Here is a 16,587-nt window from a genome sequence, read left to right on the forward strand (position 1 = left end):
TTACGGTCTCCCTGAAAAATGGCGGTTATCCAGAGCAGAATCCTTGAAATGGATGATGTAGAAGAAGCAGTTATGCTCCTGAAGACTTCTCCTAAACAGTAAAGACATTCAGAATGAAGTGATTCTGAAGAGCATTACATCTGGATGTTTCCTTCTCTCACTGCCTCACGATCCTCATTCTTGGACGTCTAGATTAACTTTTATAAGATGGGATACTCATGTGGTCTGTTGGTTTTCATTTATTCATTTATTTATTTATTTATTTATTTATTGTTAACGTTTATTTATTTTTGAGACAGAGAGAGACAGAGCATGAACGGGGGAGGGGCAGAGAGAGGGAGACACAGAATCCGAAACAGGCTCCAGGCTCTGAGCGGTCAGCACAGAGCCCGACATGGGGCTCAAACTCACGGACCGCGAGATCATGACCTGAGCCAAAGTCGGCCGCCCAACCGACTGAGCCACCCAGGCGCCCCTCATTTTTTTTTAATTAAAAAATTTTTAACTTAATTGAAGTATAGTTAACATACAATAATATTAAATTAGTTTCAGGTGCACAGCACTGTGATTCAACTCATATACATTACAAAACGCTCACCATAAGTGCATTACAATATTCTTGATTATATTCCCTAGGCTGTACTTTTAATCTCTGTGACTTATTTTATAACTGAAAGTGGGGGGAGGGGCGCCTGGGTGGCTCAGTTGGTTGAGTGTCTCTTGATCTCGGCTCAGGTCATGAGCTCACAGCTTGTGAGATCGAGCCCCACATCAGGCTCTGTGCGGTCAGCATGTAAGTCTGCTTGGGATTCTCTCTCCCTCTCTCCTCTCTCTCTGCTCCTCCCCCTGCTCATGCATACTCTCTCTCTCTCTCTCAAAATCAATAAACATTTAAAAAAATAATAATTGAAAGTATGTACCTCTTAGTCACTTTCACCCATTTCACCCACCCCCCTCCCCTTTGGCAACCAACCACCAGTTTGTTCTCTGTGTTTATGAGTCTCTCTGTTGTTGCTTGTTTGTTTAGATTCCATTTAATATAAGGGAAATCCTATCATATTTGTCTCTTCCCTGCCTTATTTCACTTAGCATAACACCCTCTAAGTCAGGCCATGTTGTCACAAATGGCAAGTGTCCCCTTTTTGGGGTTCAGTAATATTCCACTGTGTACACATACCACATGTTCTTTATTCATTCATCTATCAGTGGGCATTTAGGTTGCTGCCATATCTTGGCTATTGTAAATAACGCTTCGATAAACATAGGGGTACATATATCTTTTCGAATTAGTGTTTTGGTTTTCTTTGGGTAAATAGCCAGAAGTGGAATGACTGGATCCTATGGTACTTTTATGTTTAGTTTTCTGAGGAACTTCCATAATATTTTCCACAGTAGCTGGATCAAGTTACATTCCCACCAACGGTGCACAGGAGGGTTCCCTTTTCTCCACATCCTCATCATTACTTGTTATTTCTTGTCTTTTTGATACAAGCTTTCCGGTAGTTTTATTTCTTAAATGCAAAATTTTTAAAAACCTGATATAAAACTTACTTCTAAATTTGTTCATATGTATTAGTATCATGGCAAACTGAAACCATCAGTTCAAATTGTAGCACAAATGATCTGGAACCTGTTTTCTTAAAGAATTAATATTAGTTGCCTTTAAGTTACATTTCTTTTTTATGCAGGCCTTACTCACTCTAGACACTGAGCTCGAACTAAGCTAATAAATATGGCTTAATTACGAGAAAAATGGCATTGGCTCTTCGAAAACCACATTGAATGACACTTATTAATGTTTATTAACCAATCAGGAAGACTTTCTAGACCTAAGATCTAAAAAGATGTTCATCTCTGAAATTTAAATAAGGACTCAAAGATATTTTCTGAAAGCAACTTTAGCATCTGTATCTAGCCAAGGAGTTTGGAACAGCTAATTCTAAGGAGACCAATAGAACCCAAAAAAAGCTCACAACTGGCCTTATTCTAACATCCTTGCCAGCACCTTAGCATAAAGCTGGAAAAAGGGTAGGGGGCGGACACACTATATTCCCTATTCGCCACATAGTACCAAGTAGTTCCTCTAGAAGAATTTCTCAGGTAAGAAGCAGTTCCAATCAAAGCTTCCTGTAGACAATAAGCAAAGGGTTTTAGGGCTATTAATCCATCACTTTTCAAGAGCACTCAGATGAAACAAATACTCATACGTTGTTAAGGATAAATAATACATATACCTTCTCCTGCAGAGGTGAAATCTCACCAAAGATTAAACATTAGATTCCAGAGGAAAGATAGCTCAGAAAATAGGCGAGGTGCATGGCAAATTGAAGTCTGTAATGTGTTGAATTCAAGTGCCTAGCTTTGCACGCCTAATTGGGAAGAACCCTATCTTAGTTGCACAAACCAGTAATCATATATCAAGAACAAGATCAGTAAAGTCTTTGACTTTGCAGGGCTGGGACACACAATAAAACCGGTGGGTGGGGGGGGGGGGAGTTATTTTTATGTATCTCTAATGCAGAACAATTTGGCAATATCTACCAAAAGTACAAACACTTTGACCTTTTGATCCAGCAATCCCTCTTCTAAAAATGTATTCTATGGATTTATTTCAAATATGTGAAAGAACATATGCTGTTTACTGCAGCAAATTGAAAATAGTAAATAAAAGAGAGATTGGGATGGAGAGACACAGAGACAGAGACAGAGAGACAGAGAGAGAGAGAGAGGAAAAAATGTCTATCAATAAGGTATGAGTCAAACAAGGATAAAGTGTGTCCATATAAATATTATTAAACTGAAAACAAAGGACAAGGTGATTCCCTATGTACTGCTATAGAGATCCGAGATCTCCAAGATACATTTTAAGTGAAAAAAAGCAAGGTGCATGATAGTGTGTAATATGCTAACTTGCTGTATAAGAGGGGAACAAAAAAGTATCTTCTTTTTGGCTATTATTTATGTAAACTCTGGAAAGATGCATAAGAAACTGATAAATGATGAAATACAGGGGGTTATAGAGTGGGGTTTTTCCAATGTATACCATCTACATTGCTTGATTTTTAAACCATGTGAATGTTTTCTATTTAGAAAATAAATCTAAATGGTTTTTGAAAAGACTTTTTTTGTAAACAAATTGAAATTTGAACCAAACAAAAGTTGAACACAACCAAAGCAATTCGTAATGTCCTATTTATATTCTTTAATAGTGGAGTAAGGCTTACATGTACCTTCAAATATATCAGGTATCTCGGAAAACATTTTTTTTCTCTTTAATATGTATTTTTTTAAATGTCTGCCCCATTATATTCTCACTTAACACCTTAATTGTATTACTTACAGTGACTAAGAACCATTCAAGGATGGAGAGTCTGTGTAAGAAAGACTTGACAAACTGAAATTGCAGTTTGTAACTTTTTGGTACATCTAGATCTTGCAGACCGTAATAGATGAACTTTCTCTTCTATTTTGCCAGCAATATTTATATTCTTCACAAGGCTCTCACTTAAATTTTAAAGAGGAACAACAGCAGTGACAGCCTCATCCTTTCCTGCAACGAAACCTTTGAAACAGGCTGCATTCAATTATAAAACTTTTTTTCCTCTATAAATATCCATTTTAAGTTCACTTAAACACTGGTGACTCTGAAAAAAGTCTGAGATTGAACGGAGTGACCTCTCTCACCTTTGTTTACAGAATAAAAGTTCTGAGGCTCTAGAATGTTCTCAGGTTAAAAGCCAGAATATCTGTTTTCTTGCATCATATTATTTGGTTCATTTGGTCTTGTCAACAGCACCCATCACAAGCGTCCAAGTGGCATTTCAGAGGAGCAGGGAGGACAATAGATACACATCAACTGCAGTCTCATGATTCTGGAAATGGCATGAGGACAAATACCAATTTGGATTTAGAGCCATCGGCCACATCAGTGATTTTGTTATAGAGCAAATCAATTTAGCAAATGGATGTTGAGGAACATAACGTTTTAATGACACATAAAGAACAACAGTGAAGAGGGGTGTGTGTGTGTGTGTGTCATGGTGGGGAGTGGGGGGAGGGTTATGGAGAACTTTAACGGCAAGTACTACATAACAGCTGTCAAATGCCTGGATTCCACAGCCAAATTCCCCGGGTTTGCATCCTGGCTTTGCTGCCATTTGCCAACGGTGTGACCTTTGGCAAGTTACTCAACCTATCTGTGCCTCCACCTCTTCACTAGTAAGAGAAGATAGAGACAGCAACAGGGCTAACCTCACAGGGATGCCATGAAGACCAAATGGGCTTGATACGGTAGTGCATCTAGAATGGGTTCTGGTTGATAATCATGGCTCATTTATAGTGTTTAGAAGAAACGTGAGAAACAAACATTCTAAGCCTGGACCCCTGGCAATGATTCATACAACCCGCAACTCTATCCAGGTATGGCTCTCCTTCCTCCTGGGTTACGAGTTTGTTACTCTCCTCGTAATATCCGTGCCTTCAAATAGAGTGCAAGCAAATTATGCAGGTGTCTAAACCACATTGAAGAAAAGGGTAAGACAAAACATTCAATTAGTGGCAATTCTTGTTTGACCTATTTAAAAAATGGGTTTCCTTTCTTTAGTTGGCTCTGTTAGGACGAAGTATTGTTTAGGTCACTGTTTCAGTGACCTAATAAAGAAATAAAAAGTTGTAAAAATGTCACTGACTCAGAAAAATGCTAAATTGTATCAGTAAGAAAAACCTCAGTTGTGTTGCTGTCTTTAGTTCAGAGTAAGGTGGGAGGCTAGCACAGGAATCCCCAAAGTGTATTATATTCACACATATAGGCAAATACATGTATTTGAGCATTTTAATAGATGTCTGTTAAACAAAAAATGCTAAAGATTTCCAGCGTTATTCTCCAATTTTTGAAGGAAAGGAATCAGAAATTCATGGTATCTTAAGGAGATACAATATGATATGTTCATGGATTAGCTCAGATCCTAAGTCTTGGTTACATTAAAAGGTTAAAAGTAGATGAAATGATATATAGGTTTCAAAAGTTATGTGGACGAATTTGGGCTCTGAACTTCTAAGTTGGAGACCACAGACAACTAACGTCCTTTCCAGAGGAGGGTTGGAAAGAGAAACGTTGACTTCAAAGGTTAACCTTCTTGTTTTACGTGCATCTAACTGGGAACTGGTGGGGGTCACACTGTCTTTCAGTCCAATGGGTATTGGATGCCTTGAAATAGGTCTCCTTTGCCAGTATACTCAGAGAAGCTCACAATAAATACTGCCTTAAAAAGCATTTAGCAAAGAAGGTAAAATTATATTCTTTGAAATCTGAAAAAGAGGTAGAAATATTTAAACAGATCACGGTACTCACGTGCTTCTGGGGCACTGAGAGAGAAGCGAATGGACTCCGTCTTCTCAATACAGAAATATAGCACACTTCTTGGGCCTTCATTCTTTGATATAAGGTTAACTCATTACAGCTCACCCAGAAATTAGTGGTAAGTGGGTAGGGTTCAAGGGTCCAAAACCCTGATTCTTACAGAAAATTATTTTCTAAAGGCAAAGAGCGTCACTTGAAAAAATGTCGTAAATTTTTCGTGCACCAAAATGAGGTTTTCATTCTTAGAGGATGCCAAGTATCTCCAAGGGAGGTCTTTATCCTTAAAAGGATAAAGAGGGAGTGTCAAGAACATGCTAGAAGTATAAACACACTTCCTATGAATCTCTCTTTTGCGGTTTCCATTTACAACTGGCAAAATCCCAATGAAATCTGTTAAAATGGTCAAATTCTTCCCAGCTTCCACCAGTTCCCCAGAGGACTCGACCACAGCAGTGATGTCAATTTTGGGCTGTATAAAAATGAACACGTATCTTGACCCCAAACTCCAGAAAAAAAATCAGAACACAAAGAGAAAGTAGACTTGGATTTTTAATTTTTTTAAAGATTATCTCTCTATATATGTATTAATAAAAAGTGCAAAGAATAGACCTTCATGTTTAAATTATATTCTAAAATAAAATATATATTTCCATTAGCTGCAGGAGACAACTGGCAAGTGAGGAAGGAGCCTGGGAGAGCCCCGTCCCTCTCCGTCACTACAATGGACATGTTATATTATGGAAGCACCTATGAGAAACAGAGTGTTCACAACACATCTGGTAACACAGACAGCTTCTGGGTGTACTTGAACGCAGGTTGTTTGTGTCTTCAAGCTAACATGAAACGGAGGGAAAAATCAAATTCATAAACAGCAGTGGCATCGCTGAGAACAATCTATTATTTTGTACTCCTGTTTTATGTGCCCTAGAGCCTAGCACTTCGCAGAGGTCAAGTCACACACACACACACACACACACACACACGTGCACTGGTAAAAGCTATCACCAGCGAGCCCTGAGTGGGGGTCAGATCCCTGTGCAACAAAGGTCCTCCGGCTGGCGCACTGCTTACTCGGCAACACAGCTGAAACATCTGGTGACGTTTCATTTTGTTAAGCGAACAAAATTTTAAAACATAGCATCATGACACTCGGCTCTGTCACACGTAGCTCATGTTTCGGGCTTATTTCCACCAAAGGCTCTTAAAAGAAACAAGGTGTGGGATTTCCGTTGCTTTCTTATGTGTTTACGGATATGGTGGCAGAAACAATAGAAAATGTTATAATAATGAAAGACACTGGGCTCAGCTTTTTTTCTCCTTTAAAGCAGTCTGGGATATTTCAACAATTCGATTAAAAAGAAAACTGATCTCTGTTGTGGCCTCAGCAGCTACGTGTGAGCACGGAGGACCCCTCGGTTTTGATCTGGCTTCCTTTCCCTTTTCGTAACTGAAAAGAATTTCTAGTTGAGGACAGGTATGTCCTATACACTGCGCCTGCAGCAACGTATCTGTAACACTGGCTCTGACAGCATTTTGCCTCATAAATGCCAATAATATGCTCTCACTGCATGTGGATGGAGGAAGTCAATATTAAAATACATAAGCTGCAGCAATCAATTATGCATAACATTTAGGCTCAAAGGTCCACGGTCTCTTGTCTCCTTTCCGGCCTGTTACAAAAATAATTTTGGTTACAAGTGTCTACACAGCACCAATTTTATTTCAAAAGCAGCATCTTTGCTCAGCCCCCCAAATACATCTACAGGTACACATGCTCAAATAGCTTCTCTCTTTTACTTCTGTTCTGTAGCTCTAAAAGACCAGGAATTGTGATAGATTTCATCTCCATCAAAAAGTATGCGGCAATTATTGAAAGCATCAATTACAAGGCCCTAAAAATACCCACATCCACTGCATGAGATGAGAAGTTCCCCTGACATGCAACTGTATGATGGGCGAATTATGCCTGCAGTTGACGGACGCTGTGTTCCGTCGTAACAGAAGCAACAGGTCTCTGATAGTAAAAAAGCGTTTCATAAAACTTTGTCATATATAAAATAGCTCATTAGTCGTGACCATTCCACTTATGATTAAAGCATAACAGAAGTGTTTGCTCTGCCTTCTGCTGCGGGACAGTCAGGGGTCATAGAACCTCAAAAAATAAGAGTGCATCTGTCTCCCAGGCTGACGAAAGCAATGGGCTCCATTACACGGTTTCTCTTTCAAACTCGTCGGCACTCATGCACACATACACAAAGCACCCACAGTTTTTGTCTTCACGACACTGTTGCCACGCTTTTTTCCCCGCTTCCAAAAATCTGTCAGGAAAATGTGACTGCAAAATAATTATTCTTGTTTATACCCAGCCCCGGTCTCCATTGCTCATTCTTCTGATTTTGAAAGATAGAGTCTTGCAGCAGGAGGATGGGCTTCGTTCATCTTTCTCAAACCCTTTGGTTTCCACCTTTAATGTTACAGTGAACGTAGATTTGACTCAGTAGGCCTGGGTCAGAGGCTTTACAGACACTGAACCTGAAGTGCATTAAGAGAATAAACATCTGCTGTTATGGCATAGGAAAAAAAATTTAAAGTAGCAATAAGAGTCACAACTCTGCAGATGTGAAGGATTTTATAAGAGCCATCTAAAAATTTCTTACGAAATTAAAGAATTTGTAGGAGCGGTGGAATCCTATAACAAAGGTCAAAAAGTCAAATGTAATCAGATAATGATCACATTCTTCGAAAAAGAACATACCTTCTTTTTTATGTGCGCATCTCCTGCCCTTAGTTATGCTAAGCCTTCCTCAAGTCTCCCAAGTGTAAACATGGTGGACCAAGAAAGACATACATTAAAGAAAGGGAGTACACTGATTAACAAAGGACTACAAGAACAAACACAAAGATTTCAGAGCAGGCGAGGAACCAGCTTTTCAAGAAAAGTGCTTTAAATATGCTTCTGCAAAAAATATGACTTGGAGGCAATTCTGGAGTTTTGACACTTAGACTTTACTCATAGATTAGGCAGAGTTGTTCTTCAGTAGGGGCGACTAAGTTGAAACGTAAAACAAAAAGAACTGTTCAATTACGACGTCACAAAATCCCAGGGAAGAACTGGGAATCAAAACTCCCTTTGATTAAAATTCCCCACTTTTGACGCAAAGTGCAAGAGCAAGGACTTCAAATGACGACACAGGCAGGAAAGCCACGACACTCTCTTTCTCCTGTACGACCTGACTTTTCTCCTGCGATGCTCCCTCACACACGCCACAGATCGTCTGTTAGCTAATTCTCACCTCTCCTGGCACGTACATCCATTACTTTTTTGGGTCCTTCCTAAAGTCAGGCCTCTGGTCCCAGTAGTTTAAGGTCAGGAAAAAGATAGCTAGATATGAGGAAATACATTCGAACTGGGGAATGCTCGGGAATGCGACATATTTCATACTATGGACGTGAGGGTTGATACAGTGTGTGCGAACACCCACGTGGACACTGCTACACACAGAGACCAGGCTGCTCTGCCTGTGCTGCCGAACAGGAAGTTTTCCTGGAGTTTTAACTCTCCGTCTGCTCCTCTTCCAGATCCTAACAGAGTTATAGGTGCTAACTGAGTACCTGAGATCAGGATCAGGTTGAAAAATGCTTAAAACACGAAACTGTTTCAAAAGGGAGAAATGAAGAAAAAACCCCGCCCACACTGAGAAATGAGAAGTTACTTATAGACAGAATGAAGCTACTAGGTAAACAGGGGCTGACGCTAGTCAAAGTGAAAAACTGAACCACAACAGGAAAGGAGGGAGAACGAGGGAACGCGGAAGAACGGGGGGAGAGAAATGCTGGCCCTTCCTGGAAAGATCCCTGCTCCGGATTTAAATAGTCAAGTTACCCTCCTGCGGGGGACACACTGTTCGTGCTCTTTCCACAAGTACCCCGAAGCGGTCGGGACGACCACGCGGCAGACACGTCCCAGTGAACACGGTACGGACACGGCGGCTTCCTGCTCATCTTTCGTGAGGGAGGGAGGGCGGGCGGACTGGAGATGTGGCCAATTCTGCTGGCTGAGCTGAAGAAATCTGTGGTAGAAAATACCAAAAACAGTCCCCTACCCATCCTAGGGGGAAAAATATACAAAACCCCCCTGAAACTGAAACAAAACAAAACAAAACGAAACGAAAACAACCTTCTCCCTCCTAAAGAAAACCATTGGGAACAAATGCCCTGCAAGAAGTCCTTATGTATGTGTTTTTACAAGGCTCGTAGAGGTTATTTTGTTTTGGATTCCACATAAATTTTATCTCCATCCCTAATGCCAAAAGAATGCAATGCGCGAGAGCTGTACTTCATTTCCTCTGGGCCAAAGGGTGCTTCGTGGTCAAAATAGTAGAGAAGCATGTTGCTCGTGGGTAACTGCACTAGAGTTTTTAATTGTTTCTTTAGTTCTGCAACTGTTTGGTCCAGACGAATGCTCATTTCTTCCACCTGATCATTGAAGTGGACTTCTACTTTCGCGCTGCTCTGGGGTCTTAGGTCCACTTCTGCCAAAGGCTCCAACTTCCCATATTTTGTAATCAGTTCATGATACCTAGAAGGATAAAAAGACAGTGTCAGCTCAAGCCGCTAGCACATGGACCACGGACTTTTTCAGAACTACGGGTAAACTGCACTGCCACCACCCTATTCTAACATGATCTCCATGGAGCTACCTGACAAATTATTTGCGTCATCTGTGATCTGATACGGTTGCCCTCTTGAGGCTACAGTAAAACCACATTGTTGTGGATAGAAGAGTCTGTCCTAAAGATGGTCAGCATGCCTGCTGTTAATCATTATTTACGGAGAGCCTTACAGAGGAAAGGAGAACCGAGAAAAGTAGACATTCCCGGAATTTCAGAGCGATGTCTAACCACTCTGTAAAACTTGCTTACTTGGACGCATCATCAAAAAGGGAAGACATCTAAGCACATGTTCCTTGGTAACAGATGGGAAGGTGGAAGCAGGCTGGCTTCTCGCCACCAGAGAAGATGACTTACAAACAACAACAACAACAACAACAACAACAACAGTCGAGTTGTATGTGAGCTATTAATCTAGCTTTTTCAGTGATGCCTTGTTTGAATGTTCCAGCCTGGTCTCGTTGGCTGCAGTACAAGGAACTTGTGGAAGACTCCAGAATACATTCTCATGAAAAAGTGGCAAATGGCAAATGAGGAATAGAAGTTCCTTGATCAAGGTGGGAAGAAATGGCAAAAGATGCTACGAGGAAGGTGAGTTACAGAGGTGAGAGCAGGGCCCACAAAGTCAAGTTTCCTATGTGGAAGATCCTGTCTCTACTGCCAGCCTTAGAGAATCTGGGTCTGATTTTACTGAGGAAGCTGAGCAGTTCCTACAAATCAGGGAAGGAAAAAATGATGAAAAAACCTGATATCGGCTTTATTATAACCAAGACACTGACGTTAATTCGCGATCAAAGTACAATGGTCACGTAAGATTATTCCCCCACCTCCCCGTTCCTCCTTCTGGCTTTAACTCAGTTACATCAATGTTATAGGTTGGTAGGAACATTAAAGACAGAGGTAGACGCCTGTGATTAGGGATGGAGGTAATCATTTTCATCAAAGGGAGTAACAGGTTATGGTAAAATAGTACTTGCTTTGCAGTCAGAAGATCTAACTTCAGAATCCTGACTCCATCTTATAATTAGCTATGTGACTTACCGACTCAATCCCTTTGGATCTCAGTTTCCGTATTAGTAAAACTGGGATAAAAAGTCTGCCCTTCCTACCTTATAAAACAGTCAAGAGAATTATATAAAATAATAGATGAGTGAGTACTTTGTGAATTCTAAGTTTATATACAAATAAAAAATGTCAACATTACATTCCTAGTCTGGAATTTACAGTGTCAAACCATACACACCCTTTAGAAAATAAATACTTGAAATCTAGGTAGAACTTCTTGGAAAAGATGGTGGTATGATGAGACAGTTTACAGAATCTTCTCTCCTAGAACTTGTGTCAAAAACGGTATTTTTTTTTCAACGTTTTTTAATTTATTTTTGGGACAGAGAGAGACAGAGCATGAACGGGGGAGGGGCAGAGAGAGAGGGAGACACAGAATCGGAAACAGGCTCCAGGCTCCTAGCCATCAGCCCAGAGCCTGACGCGGGGCTCGAACTCACGGACCGCGAGATCATGACCTGGCTGAAGTCGGACGCTTAACCGACTGTGCCACCCAGGCGCCCCTGAAAAAACGGTATTTTTTTTTTAAAAGTGTAAGAATATCACCAGCAACAACTAACAAGAAGAGAGGGAGTAACCTTACCGGGATAGCCCTTCAGAAAGGAACCGCAGCCGTGGACTATGTGGTTCTGCTAGCAAAGATTCTAACCCAACCCTCAGAGTCCATTACGGAGAAAGAAAGTAAAGAGGAAAATCCTGAGCTAACACTCCCCAATTTACAGAAAATTGGGCTGAAGGGATGAGGAGCCAGCCAGGAGAAAGACTGAGAAAACACCGCGGGGACCAGAAGCCTCTACACCCCACTGCCGGCATGTCAAGATCTTAGCAAAGGGAAACAGGACAGAACAGAACAAAACAAGCTCAAACAAACAAAAAGCGAAACTACCAGGCCCTGAAATTTTCCCAGGCTCCAAACTGAAAAAGTGAAATGATTCAAACTCCAAGGTTATCTTTCCCGACCCCCATCTCTTCATATATGACTTCAAACAAGTGAAACAAGGCTATGATAATTGAGCAAAATCTCAGAAAAGATAGCAGAACCCAAGAGGCCAAATAAAAGCTAAACCCAACTCCAGAGATGTTTTCCCTTCAGACTACAGAAAAGTAGAATCGTAATACCTCACTCTCACTCCCAAACTCTGCCTAGGGGGGACGGAACAATGGTGAAGGGGTCAAGGAGAGTTTACTTAGACTATGTTTCAGTAAAGAGATGGTCTGGAGAGAGGTGCCCACTTTTAAGCCTAAGTGAGAAGACACAAAATGGCAACTAAATGCATCCCATAGCAAAAGGTAGAAAAGAAAGAAACACAAAGTAAGTAAAAGGCAGAGGCAGGACTCAACCCGAAAGAAAACATAATCAAAGGAAAGTGGCCTGGAACTTAATAAATGCATGAATATGATAAAACACGAGCTCAAAGACAAATGATGGACAGCAGAATGAGCTGAAAAGAAAAACTGTAGAGCAAATGAGACAAATGGAGGAGCAAAACAATGCCAAAGCTCACCAAGTAAATGTATTAGAAAGCATGACCCAGGGATAATATACCTTGCCAAGTTTTGTTCAGAAATACACTTAAAAGGCAATTATTCTGGGGGCGCCTGGGAGGCTCGGTCAGTTAAGCATCTGACTCTTGATTTCAGTTCAGGTCATGATCTCACAGTTTGCGAGTTCAAGCCTCGTGTTGGGCTCTGCGCTGACAGCACAGAGCCTGCTTGGGATTCTCTCTCTGCCCCTCCCCTGTTCTCTCTTTCTCTCCCTCTCTCAAAAATAAATAAATAACATTTAAAAAAAAAAAAAAGGAGGCAATTATTCTACAATAAGAAGAACTCAGGGAATAGGGCACCCGTGAGTTCTTCTGAAAAACACTGCTCAACAATGAAATTAAATAGCTAGCAGTAATCTCTAAACATATTTAAATATTAAAACTAAAACTTAAAATAATAATTATATAATCTTAGAGTTATTTATACCTGACACTAGAGCCAACTGAGTTAATCTCACCCATAAACATATTTGTACACAAAAGTATGACCCACAGGCAGAAACTAGCCTACTTGCCACAACAGGCCAAGTCTATCTACCAATTAAGTGACCTATAAAATAGGACATTCTAAGGTCCTACAGTTTTCTCAAAATCCAGAAATAATCCATTGTCACTGCTAACCATCTTTCTTTCGGTCTTTCTTATGTCAGTAAATGGCACCAGAAACTACCTACTCATCCTAGCCAGTAACTGCACAGTCATCCTGATTCCTTCCTATCCCTCCCCGCCTCCCCCCAACCCCCATTCCATCAATTGCCATGATCTATCAATCCTACTCCTAAACGTTTCACGAATCTATCTGCATCTCTCTTGCCCACTTGCCTTGTAAATTCAAGCCATTATCATTAATAACCTGGATTGCTAGAGCTTTCTGTGGACGAGCTTTCTCAGCATGTGCTTCAACCTCCTCTGGAATGCCTTCCTCCTGGATTGCCAAGACTGGAAAGCTAAAAACTCCATTTCCCACATATCTTTGCAGGTGAGCTTCAGTTTCTATCAGTTACACTCAACAGTCCTGGAGACACAGATCATGGATCTAGCAGATGCTATGAGAACAGTTTGGGCACAGGCTCCCTATTACCAAATGGCAATTCCCTGCATTCCCTGCATTCCCAGGGTCAACATCCCTGGCAGCAGTTTGCTGATCCCCAGATCAGCTAAGGTGCTGTGATCCACCACCAGGGACAGCAGTTTTGTGAGCTTCTCCTTGTCTGACTCCACCAGAGGCAGCAGTGCCATTGGGGGGCCAGTCTGTGGCAACATTCTAAAGGTAATCCTAGGGACGCAGCCATCTCCAAAATGTTTGTAAGCACTTTATTCCCTGTTTTAAGTCCCTTTCTTCTGAACATAGCTAGCATGATTTCTGTTACCTATAACTGAATCTCAAACGACACTCCTTCAAATGGTTTCCCATAACTTCACGGTGGCCCCAAACTGACTCTTGTCTACGTTACAGCCAAAGCGATTGTTATAAAACACAAACGTGACCACATCACTCCTCTACTGAAAATCACATAAAGCCCTTAAGAAAAAAGCCTGAACTCTTTATTGTGATTGTGGAAGGCACAATTTTGGCCCCCACAATCTTCATCCCCTTGAGTGCTATTCTCAAGATTATATTATGTCATATGGTACTGTTGACCGTAAGACAGAGAGATTCACTCACTGGACCTAAGCTAATCATATGAGCTGTTAAAAGCAGCAAACTTTCTCCAGGCAGCAGCAGAAGAGGAAATCAAGAGAGATTCCAAGCATGAGAGAACCTGATATACCACGGCTGGCTTGAAGATGAAGGTGGCCACGTGTAAAGGATGAGAAGGAACATAATTCCGCCACCATCCTGAATGAGCCTGAAAGGGGATTCTTCTCCAGAGCTCCCAACAACAAACACAGCCCTGCTAACCCCTTGATTTTGGCCTGTGAGATGCTAAGCAGAGAAGCCGGTTAGGCCACACCATGCCCACACCTCTGACGCACAGATACTGTGACATAACAAACAGATGTTGTTTTAAGCCACTAAGTTTAGGGTAAATTGTTACAGCAGCAATAGAAAACTGAGTGACTATAAAAGGCCCTTCATTATCTGGTTGCTTTATAACCTTCCAAACTTATTTTTTGCCATCAACATTACCACTTCTGCACCTGCCTTCCCACTTGTTTAACTCTTAAAATTTAGACTTTTGCACATGGATGGAAGTTTTGATATGGGCTCTAACACATTCACTCTTTATTCTATAAAAATGAAGGAAAAGTATCAGAGTTGTGACTCAGTACACATCCTAAATATGCTCCCCTAAAGGTTACATATGTAACAAGTATGATTTTAAGAGAATATGTTTAATCCCCATTTTCTTATTTTGGATTCTCTTTAAGCAGGGAAAAAAATCAGTAAATATAAAAAAAATCGTGATCTTACAAAATGCCCAGTAAATTTCAGATCCCAGTTTCTTCCTAGTCTTCCAGTTCAGGTATTTTATTCACTATTCAACAGTCCATCCAAACTGACCTACAGCTGCGAACTTGGTATTATCTGAGCTTTTCTCAGCACTGGCCCCACAGCTATAGTCTTAAGAGGTAAATGGTTTCTGATGACTAAGTATTCTTCAAAACAAATAATCTCAATTTATATTAATATTCTCAATCAATCAGTACATTATAAGTCTCACTTCTGAAGTGGGCAAAATGCCATAAACCCACCTTGAAAGATATTATTGACAAGGGTGTACTGTAATAATCAAATGCTAAAATGTAATATATACTATACTTCTGTTCAGGAGTTCTTTTTTAAAAATGTTTATTTATTTTGAGAGAGAGAGAGAGGAAGAGAGACGCTGGGGAAGGGCAGAGAGAGAGAATCCCAAGCAGGCCCAGGCCATCAGTGGAGAGGCCAAAGCGGGGCTTGATCCTACAAACGTGTGAGATCATAACCTGAACCGAAATCACGAGTCAGACGCTTAACTGACTGAGCCACCCAGGTGCCCCTGGAATCTTTATTTTCAATAAAGCTATCTTACTCTAAAATAAATCCCTAATCCTCTCTTTAAGGAAATGTGACACAGAATACATGAAAAATCTCTGATGGTTTGCTTGGTTTAACCAAATCACTTAATAACTAGAAGAAATACATTAATTTAGTTTACTCTGTTTCCTAAGGCATTATGGACTCAAAGTAAATTCCAAACATCTGATTGCTGGCATTTAATCTCTCTTGCTATACTATGCTGTCTCTCATTTTGATATGGTATCACATCATGGCATATGTAGAAATCTCAATTCTACAACTGAGCTTTCACACACCACTAAAACAGTCTTCTCAAGGTCACTGATATTCTATTTATTAAACACACAAACATCGCATGTTAGACACAAAAAGGATCTTAGAGATCTTCTAGTATGCATTTTACAGATACAGTAATTGGGGCAGTTTGTGAACCCAAGGTCTAATAGCTCTGACGGAAGGGTGGAAGATAGCGCTCAGGTCTTGTTCTCAGACTGTCATTCTGTCTTAATTCTCACCACTTTTATGGTTTGCTAGAGTAATACTGTTCTGGAAATTCTCTTCTCCTTTCCGTATTTCAAATGCCGCTTTTCAATCTCTTTTTAGGGGTTCTCGTTCCTTTCGACCATCTACACTCAGGTAGTTCTCAAGATTCCTTCCTGGAAGCTCTTCCCTTTTCTCTTTATGATCTTCCATGTCAGATCTCATTCTCTTACTTAGTGTAAGCCACAGAGGTTTTCTCACTGGTCTTCTTCAAGCTTCTGTATTCTACCTACCTCTAGGATTATTTACCCTTACCTCTCACACATGGCAAAGTACTTGAGCTGAACTTAGTATTTTTCATACTAAGTACATTTCATCAAGGCTTAAGTCATAGAATTTGTTTCAACTCACTATTAAACTCAAGTGCTGTCAAATAACTTAGTGATTGGATAAACAGAGTGTGGCCTA

The 16,587-nt window shown here is 40.6% G+C and overlaps 1 protein-coding gene across 2 annotated transcripts in view; it reads right to left on the minus strand.

Moving 5' to 3' along the window:
- Positions 1-5,890: 5,890 nt before the first annotated feature.
- Positions 5,891-16,587, minus strand: part of TBCEL (tubulin folding cofactor E like) — a 76,117-nt gene continuing 65,420 nt past the window's right edge. For both annotated transcript variants that reach the window (XM_019468855.2, XM_019468854.2), the window contains one exon: positions 5,891-9,938. In XM_019468855.2, coding sequence (XP_019324400.1) covers positions 9,620-9,938 — 319 coding nt within the window. In that variant the 3' untranslated portion in view covers positions 5,891-9,619. The remainder of the gene's footprint in view (positions 9,939-16,587) is intronic.

The sequence above is a fragment of the Panthera pardus genome, unplaced genomic scaffold, assembly GCF_024362965.1.
Source record: "Panthera pardus isolate Hobbes unplaced genomic scaffold, ASM2436296v1 HiC_scaffold_12, whole genome shotgun sequence".
Classification (NCBI taxonomy): Eukaryota; Metazoa; Chordata; class Mammalia; order Carnivora; family Felidae; genus Panthera; species Panthera pardus.